At 40.5% G+C, this 9,533-nt stretch overlaps 2 protein-coding genes across 3 annotated transcripts in view; one reads left to right on the top strand and one right to left on the bottom strand.

Moving 5' to 3' along the window:
• Window positions 1-1,590: 1,590 nt before the first annotated feature.
• chst2b (carbohydrate (N-acetylglucosamine-6-O) sulfotransferase 2b) lies at window positions 1,591-4,522 on the top strand. Its single transcript, XM_034862019.1, has one exon. The coding sequence runs from the start codon at window positions 2,332-2,334 to the stop codon at window positions 3,727-3,729; it is 1,398 nt and encodes a 465-aa protein (XP_034717910.1). The 5' UTR covers window positions 1,591-2,331; the 3' UTR covers window positions 3,730-4,522.
• Window positions 4,523-5,930: 1,408 nt separating this feature from the next.
• The window catches only part of LOC117937802 (sodium/hydrogen exchanger 9-like), a 58,967-nt gene continuing 55,364 nt past the window's right edge, over window positions 5,931-9,533 (bottom strand). The window contains exons 14-15 of one of the 2 annotated variants that reach the window (XM_034862017.1): window positions 7,158-7,263; window positions 5,931-7,072 (exon numbers count right to left, since the gene is read on the bottom strand). In XM_034862017.1, coding sequence (XP_034717908.1) covers window positions 6,902-7,072; window positions 7,158-7,263 — 277 coding nt within the window. In that variant the 3' untranslated portion in view covers window positions 5,931-6,901. The remainder of the gene's footprint in view (window positions 7,073-7,157; window positions 7,264-9,533) is intronic. The other variant, XM_034862016.1, reaches the window with a different exon arrangement.

Below are 9,533 nucleotides of genomic sequence, written 5' to 3'. Positions count from 1 at the left end.
AATTAATCAGACTGAACTTAATTAGAAAGGTAACAAAGAACATTATGTTCAACGTTACGTATAGACCTTCTTTTGGGTGCTAGATACAGGAATCACACTTTGTGTCACATTTTTCAGTAAGTTATCCCAAACTGAGGAAGACAAAAGGAAGATAGAAACAATGTGACGGATATAGCGTCCAAATGATATATAGTTTTTCTCAATAAATATGTAAATAAAGGCCTATCAAAACAACATTTCTGACTATTTTATAAGATCAACTACAGAAACTGCTATTCAATTCATAACATTTTTAGCAGTTGTTCAATAGGCCTACATGTTAATACATTTGATTATTTACATAAATGATGTATAATGCTTTGATAACATAAAGAATATGTTATGTCAATCCCTTTTTAAACAAAAGAGACTTTCTTGGTCTTGATTGGAAAGATTAGGCTCCAGCAGAGGGCAGTCTGCACATAGGTTTAGGATCATGGATACAAAATAAGTACATTTAGGATAGAAGGACCACTGCACGTTTTACAGAGCATAAAGAGCAATTATTCGCTGCATAGTCCAATAATCCGACCTACATCCAAGCTTTTTCAAAAGCACTTACAGCACACACAGCTTTACTTGATCTGTGGCGGATGTCTTAAACAACGAGACTATACGGTTGTGCTTGTGTAGGATCAAACAGACCTGTCATAGTTAAATAGTAGAAGAAGATTGTGGTGTTACAAGATATATAAAATAAGGTCAAAATAGAATCACTAACTCACCAAACCGTAAACCGTAAAATCACTGAATCCTAATTCAGACCCACATATTTCTCATCAGGGGTCAAAGGGTCCAACCCCTTTCTCTCTATCGTTTGTGCCATTCATTTGTGCTGGGCTGTAATCCCAAACTGGCAATCCTTTTAGGAAAGATGATTTTCAATCTGCAGAGCATGTGGTTTCCTCTGTTCCAACACATGGCCTTACAGCTTCCCATGACTGGTCAGTTCCTTGGGAACAGCTGTCAGATGTCACAATTCAGCTGATTCCACTTGAGCGGAGTGTCAGCTCTGCTGACTGTTCCCAATACTTTCAATGGAAGTAAAAAACACAGCAATAGTCCTTTAGACTTACTGTTTATTATTTTCTATTATTTATTTTTGACCTTTTATCTCAAACGATATCCTTGTGGTATTCTTTTTGCTGCAACGTGTAGTCCTATAATTTTAATTAATAAAAGGATTTTTTTTATCTCTTTCTAGATAGATCTGGGCTACCCTCTTGAGACTGTAGAGGGAGGCAACAAATAGGCTGCATCTGAAATATTGATTCTTCTCTGCACTCATCCACTATAACGAGATCACATAGGACAGGGAACGTTTAGACTGGACTCTTGATACGTTAACATTTAAAAACAGATGCATTAAAACAAAAGTCAACATGGTAATGGGTGATGGTGTGGCGTTTTCAGCAAATCCTGCAGGCGACTGCAGCGGGTAAAGTGTGCGGCCGCATGTCTTGAGAAGAAGGGAGGAGCATGGTTCTAATGGTGCAGATAGGGAGGTAACGTTAGGCCTCTCTGAAACATAACAACAGCATCATTCCCCACAGTGCAGTGTACCGTTGCTGCGATCTGTGGCAGCCAGAATCGAGTCTGCAGCGAGACAGACGTGCCGCAGATCCAATGGTGCATCTCGCTGACGCACGACGCCACTACGCGGGCCAATATAGTCCCTCTGTGGGCGGGCATTTCTCCTTGTATTCTGATTGTATCGGTCCAGTTTGTATTAGTTAGACGAGCAGAGAGGGGAGCAGGAAGAACGAGGGACTCTTTCGCCAAAGCTGTGACTGTGTATACTGGCTGTTCACGGCTCCGTTATGGCAGACGCGGAAGGATTTGAGCTGCAGCCGGACGCGTTAAATCGTGACGGTTTTATTGTCTGCGATGCCTGAATCTTAGAAGGCTGCATTATCAAGGATGCATCAGCAGATAACTGCGCAGAGATGCTTCCGCTGAACATGGACAAACGGGGCGTCTGTTACAATGAGGAAGGCTGCTTGCTTTTTGTTTTGAAGACGAGCCACCCACGGAATCTCTGAAACTCTCGCCATGGACAACTTAAACGCTCATCTCATCAAATCCTGTGAAGAACATTGCGCAGTGCAGTGAAAACGGAATATCGTGTTGTGGATTTCGAATTGGCGAATTACCTAATAAGAAGCTGCTAATCAACCGGTTATCAATTCCCAGTAGCCTATAGGCTGTAGGCTATACATTCTGGAGTGTGTTGATACACACTCAATGTAATGAGCTTTGTCTAGTGGTGAGAGCCACTCTCCGAGGGTATAGATGAGAGGCAAACAATATCATCAACCACTGAAGTTGACAGCGCCTTGGGAGAAGGATGCTGGCTTTGGGAGGAAGCTTAAAACCTACAGGAATCATACCAAGATAATAGCACAGCCTGGGATCGTGATGAAAGTCCTCCGCAGGAAGAGGATTGTTTTATTTATGGCATACTTCTTACTGCTGGTCCTCACTATGCTAAACTTGGCTAATTATAAATGGACTAAAGAGCCTCAGCAGTGTAACCATCAGATGAGGAGCACCACTTATCAGAGCAGATCTGATATTCGTTTCCTGTACAGGCCCTCCCTGGCTAAAAAGAGACAGCTCATCTATGTTCTGACCACCTGGAGGTCAGGCTCGTCCTTTTTTGGGGAGCTTTTTAACCAAAATCCTGAAGTGTTCTTCTTGTATGAGCCAATGTGGCACATCTGGCAGAAACTGTACCCGGGGGATGCAGTGTCTTTACAAGGGGCAGCCAGGGACATGCTGAGCTCCTTATACCGCTGTGATCTGTCTGTTTTCCAACTTTACAACAGCCCCGGGGGCAAGAATTTTACCTCCCTGGGACTATTTGGGGCCACCCTCAATAAAGTGGTGTGCTCCTATCCCCTCTGCTCTGCCTACAGGAAAGAGGTGGTGGGGATGGTTGATGATAAGGTTTGTAAAAAGTGCCCTCCTCAAAGCCTTAGACTGTTGGAGGAGGAGTGCCTCAAATATACCACCATAGTCATTAAAGGGGTACGCATTTTGGATGTTAACGTGTTGGCCCCACTCATGGAGGATCCATCCTTGGATTTGAAGGTGATACATCTGGTCAGAGACCCACGGGCAGTGGCCAACTCTAGGATCAAATCCAGACATGGCCTGATAAGAGAGAATTTACAGGTGGTCCGCAGCAGGGATCCTAAACTTCGCAGGATACCTTTTGTGGATCCTGGTCACAAAGCCAACAAGAAGGATGGCGCAGACTACCACTCCATAGGTGCCATGGAGGTGATCTGTGACCGCACCTCCAGGACTTTGAGGACTGCCTTAAACCCACCCAGTTGGCTGAAGGGGAAGTACATGGCCGTGCGGTATGAGGACCTTGTTGAAAACCCAGTAAAAACCTTGCGGAACATCTACCGCTTTGCCAACCTCACCACCAACCATGACATCGAGTCATTTGCCCTGAATATGACCAGTGGCTCCAGCTCCTCCTCTAAGCCATTCATAGTCTCGTCCAGGAATGCCACACAAGCTGCTAGTGCATGGAGAACAGTGCTCAGCATTCAACAGATCAAACAAGTGGAGGACTACTGTCACCATGCCATGTCTGTTCTGGGGTACGAAAGAGTCAGAACAGCCGGGGAGGCCAAGGACTTGAGCAAATCACTACTGACACACTCCAAACTGTGAAAACGTACTCACCACCAAAGACCTTTTTAATTTAATGTTCATTTTGCATCAAGTACAGTTTCCTCTTATTGTGAAATTAAAGTTTTACTTTAAATCTGTGTTTGAGGAGCTCAACTGGCCACATTTGGAATGTATCATGTTTCTCTCGGTTGTATTGCAGTGGTATTTGAAGGGACCACTTCTTTTATACTGGAATATTGGATGTGTTTGACAATAGAAGGCCTATGAACAATGATTTAATTAGTAAAGCTGCAACAATGGGAATTAAACAACTGTATAATTCATGTATCTTGTTATGACACTTCAAAGTTGCTATTATGAGGTTATTTTTGAATGTTCAAACCCCTACAAAGACAGTCTTTTCAGTCTCCATACGGTCTGTAAAAGTGAAAATAGTTGTTGACAGAAAAACAAAAAAGAACAACTGTTACAAAAAAATCCTCATTGCTAATGTTTATTTGTAAGATCTGGTTGAAGTAAGAGACAATCAAATTGGTTTGTTGATGTGCCATAGGTAGAGGTGTGATGACTAGGCTACATCAGAACAGCAGTAGTATTATTTCTAGATTTAAAAAAAGGGGGTGTTTTAATTACCTCGTAGGATATCATGCACTGTGGACAATGTCATGGATCTGGAGCTGGAAAGTCTGTAAGCAGTCTGTTCTACCATTTCAAATGTTTAGGAAACCGTGACCTGGGAATATTGCATCGAGTAAAGTGCGGTAAAAAAAAAAGACGGTTCACGCACATGTGTTGAAGAACCTGCAGTGCTTTACATGTACAAATCATGATCCGAAATGAGCATTAGACCAGTGGTTCTCAAAGTCTGGAGCATGAGGCAAGGTTAAAAATTAAAATAAAATCCAAAATCTACTAGATTTAATCAATATTGTAATTACAAAAACAAATGCTATTAATGAATTTTTAATTACGTATTGGTTTCCTAATAATTTTGTTCTTTATGTTTATGAAATGTTTCAAGGCATACCTTAGTTCAGTGCATTATGCACCACTGTGCCTTTCCTCACCATTTGAGAACCATTGTGCTGGAATTATGTCACACATTTGTTGCTATTGTCTACATAACTCAAAAGGTGCCCTGTGGAGTTTTATTTTGCAAACAAATGTTTACATTTATTGTTTCTCACCAAAACATATCATGTGTATTCTTGAGGTCTAAGTAATGTGTTGAATAAATTTCCTTCCTCATGACACAATTGCAAAGCTGCATTGTTTACAGCGGTGTTTACGTCCTGTTAGTCTGTTCTTCCCTGCATTAGCTGGTGCATTCATGTTTTTCTTGGTGATTTACTGCCGCCTGTAGATCAGTGGATTAGTGTGAAACCATTAGCAGAAATGTGTATCCTGTCATCAGCATGCATGTGTTTCCTCAGGCATGAAAACAAACAAAGCCCACGCCTACAAACATTGGGTAACACTTTACTTGAAGGTAACTACATAGACTGACATGACGCTGTCATGACACATTAACCCTGACCCTAACATGTCATGACAAAACCGAACGACACTTACTAAAAGAAGCGGTATGTCATAAACATTTGACTTGTTTATAATGTTTATGACACGTTCATGACAGTGTCATGTCACTCTTATGTCAATACCTTCAAGTAAAGTGTAACCAAATAACCCTCTATGATGTTTCTAGTGGTCATAAACTCCACAGGGTGCATTTAGGTATTTAGAACATAAGCTTTACAACTTTAAATCTCAAAGATATGGCTTAAAAAGAAAAATCCACTAATGTTAAATGACTAAAATACAAAGTTAAAGGTATAATAGTTAAAGGGAAAACCACAACAAAGCTGATTTTCACTATATTTGATGCAATTAGCGGAGGTTTAGAGATTCTATTTCACCTCAGTAACACAGCTCAGTAATTTTTTGATTTGTAGTGCTCAAAACTCCCAAACATTACACTCAAAAGCTCAACAAAAGCTGTCTTTCTTTTTTAACAATGTTACACAAAGGCTGTAAGCCCTTGTTGTGAGCAGTAACTTCCTCCTGCACAGAGTTAGAGATCCTGTAGCTGGTGGGAGTAGTTAAAAAAAAAAAAAACTTTATTTATTTATTTATTTTGCTAGAAGTAACTGTCATATGTAAAAGAGACATTGCTATTGATTTTTCAAGTGCCAGATTTAAAGGTTAAGATATTTTGAGCCTAATTTGCTCCGAGCGTCAGCCAATCAGACCCAAATTGATAAGATTGTACTCGGAATTAGACAAAACAATAAGCTTGTGTTATTAAGGGGAACTGTTCTTTTAAGATGGAACTAAAAGCTGAGTGTCTGTTTCTGAGGACTTGTGATACTATGTTGCTATCATTCAAACGTTCTTTGCTCAGAACCAAACTGAATATAAACATTAGTGCAAACAAAGGACAATGCATTGCATTTCTTTGCAGCAACTAAGGACTGAAAACAGAGGAGCATTCCATTGATGCACCCATGCATTCACAACTTAAAATGAAAAGCCCTCACTCCAAGGAGGGGGGTGATGGTAATCAATTCAGTGGAATACATTTTGAATTTGTTAAATGGATTGTAGCAGGAAACAGTGCAATAACAGTTTAATAAGGAGTTTTGGAAGAGAAAAGCAAAATACCATTTCAGCTGATTAAGGATACCATGGTGTTTCCACACAGCCAAAATTCATGAGAAATTCTTCCGCAACCTCTGAAATTAAGACCTTATGTAACCGAGTAGCACATAGATGCACAATTGGAAAGACTTAACATGTTTTTCGCCAGAATTGTTACATTGTCACTCTGCTTGCTGCAGGAAAGCACACTAAGCACACACAGGGCAATTTCTGCTTCCTGTCAGCTTTTTTAAACATTAGGCACTTAAGGCAGGATTAATCATACTATTTCAGGTCTTAAATTCCTTGAAACGGGAGCAAACAAGCCAAGAAAATCATAAGCCTAGCAGCAGAGAGAGCAATGGCCTTTATAATTTCTCCCTGAGCGAGTGTGTCTTTGCATGCATGTCAGCACAAGGGGAGTGCATGACCTTTTGGGAGCCATTGTAACACTGACTCCCGCTCGACTCCTCTCAGATGCCCCGGCCAGTGACCCTACTCACTGTGGGAGGCAGGGCTTTAGCCTCAAGCTAGCAGACTCTGATAAACTGGGTATGGGGTGACTCCTGGAGCTTCAGGCCTCCCTGGCGAGAGCAGGAACAGTGCCAAGTCCCAGATCTCCTTCCAGCAGGTCATCTTGGTGCGCCGATACAGAGTCGCCTCCTACAGATCCAAGCTGGTTCTCTGTTTTCTCCAAATCAAAGGTGGAGTCATCTGATTCAGTCTCACACAGCTGCTCTTCATCCTGAATGGCAAGTAGCAAATAATAATTGATTACTTTGATTTCTTTTATTCTATGAATGTATGTAGTAAAACAAGGGAAGTCTTACCTCTTGGACATGGGGGCTACTGAAGAGTCTGGCGAACAGCCCACACCACTGTGGCAGTGAGTCGGTGAGGGGAGGGCCACCATGTGTCAGCACTGGCTTTAGAAATCTGCGACTTTGTTAAGGTACAGTATGGTTGTGTCAATGACAGCAAACTGGAGACAGGAAAATGGATTGGTTTTTAGCCTTTTCCAAATCGGGCCTCAGGCCACCAAGTTCTATTATTAATAATTTCAGCAAAACCAAAGCTTATCTCACTAGGGGCATATTTAGATTTTATGTGTAAAAAAGCAATTGTAGTGATTTACAGATATATTTTAGAGAGTTCACAAAGGTTCAGAAGATCAAGGTGCAACATTAGTTGTTTTATCTTCGCTAAGTATGTTAATTATAGGTAGGACCAAAGGATTTTGGGGGTAGAATTAGTGTTAAGCCACAAATGGGAGGGTGGGAGTGCAAATCAGCACAAAGACTATGTTTGAAAGCATTGGTTGAAGTAAATTAAATCTTTTATTTCTGCTTTGTAGTTGCCTTGAGAAAAAAAAGGGTCAATCTTGCACGTGATTGAAACCAGAGGAAAGGTTGGAAGTCATTTATAAATGTGTTAATTTAACTCTCGCCAAAATGCAACCTAGGGTCTTGTTGTGAATGTACCCGAGTCAAACCTTTGTTTAAAAGTATAATTAGGATGGAAGCGCCACTTATAAGATTTTGCGTATTATTGTTTATTATGTGTTTTTTTATTATTTGCCTTTTGAATAGGAGGGCTAGGGGCCCTTCCACGATAGCATGAAAATCACTATACTTGAAAACAGGTCTTTCCGTGAATCACTAACAAGTGAGACAGACCAGTTTTGTTTACTTTCCAGTACTTGATATGTTGTGTTTGATACTGTAGCTTATATTGAAAGTGTAAAGCTACACTGCTGTCAGCATAGTAACAAATTTCTTTCCTGCTGAAAGTACCTCTGCCGCCTTAGAACTAAATGTTTCTTTAACCCCACCCCCAACCTTGTGGCGGCATATGACATAAAAAATGAAGATTTATTAATATTTCAGGCAGAATCGTTTATTAACAGACCATTCTTTAATAACTTTTGAATTCTTAGTACCCAACTATATGAAATTAGAGTAATTTATTTTTCTTATTTAACCTTTATTTATTCAGCCTCTCTTTTGCAGCAACGCCCTGATCACAGTTACACATTCATCCCTGGAAGCTGCCCCGTACAACCAGTCTGATCTGCTGGCCACTGAGCAGCTCCACAGGATTGGCAAGACAATCTGAAAACATATAGAATGACCCTCAGAAATGCCAGATCAGACTATAACTCATCACAAGTAGAAGAAAATCAGAACCCAAGGTTTCTTTTCAGCACTGGGGCCAGGCTGACAGATAGTCACGTCTCTATTGAGCAATCTATTCCTATAGCTCTGAGTGGTGACCACTTTATGAGCTTCTTTAATGATTAAAATGAAAACAATTAGTGATACAATTCATCAGATAGATAGATAGATAGATAGACAGATAGATAGATAGACATAATGAGTAAGAAACAAAACAAAAAACATGGGCCGTCCTCATTAAAAAAAGAAAAGTAACATCTTATTTTACCATGTTTTTAAACATGGGGAATGTGATTATTTCTAATCTAAGAACATCATTATTTGGCTGCGATCATATCCCCACAATATACAAACCGTTCAAAATCTCCGGAAACCCGCTTTTCCCCTTTCTTTTTAAGAATTAGATGAGAAGATCAATACCACTCTCACAAGAGAATGGTATTGATTGTGATAGATTTCCGAACATGTCAACATTTTCTTTTAATGATCATTGGTGGCTGTTCAAAAAAACTCCTGGTCATCTCAGAATAACCAAAGATGGTTACAACTCATATCATCACCTTATCAATATAATGTATTAGAAATAAAACTACCCAACAGTTTGTAAAGTAAAATTAGCTTTACTCTGACCAGCTACAACAACAAAATGCCTACAACCCATTGAAAGGGGCCAAACTGCATTATGAACAAGTGTTGCACACACAATACAAAATGTCAGCAGCATATACAAGTTACAATTGGTGCCACCTCCTTTTTAACTGTTAATTTTTTGTATGGTATTGTGTACATCCTGCTATTGTGGCATATTATGTAATACCGTATAAAAATAGAGGAACCAGAGAGATTTAACTTCCAAATCACAGACTCATCCAGGACCAAGCAAACTATATATTGCAGCCACCCGGGTCTCTTAAACATGGGTGGCCTCTGGGATGCCACAGTCAAAACTGTGTTTATCCCCTGCATCTGACCCCCCAGTATCTACTCCAGCGCCTACCACGGACCCTCTTCTCCCTATCCGGCCTGACCTCC

The sequence above is a fragment of the Etheostoma cragini genome, chromosome 22 (assembly GCF_013103735.1).
Source record: "Etheostoma cragini isolate CJK2018 chromosome 22, CSU_Ecrag_1.0, whole genome shotgun sequence".
Lineage (NCBI taxonomy): Eukaryota > Metazoa > Chordata > Actinopteri > Perciformes > Percidae > Etheostoma > Etheostoma cragini.
Note: the sequence above shows the minus strand (reverse complement) of the source record. Positions and strands in the feature narration are given on the sequence as shown.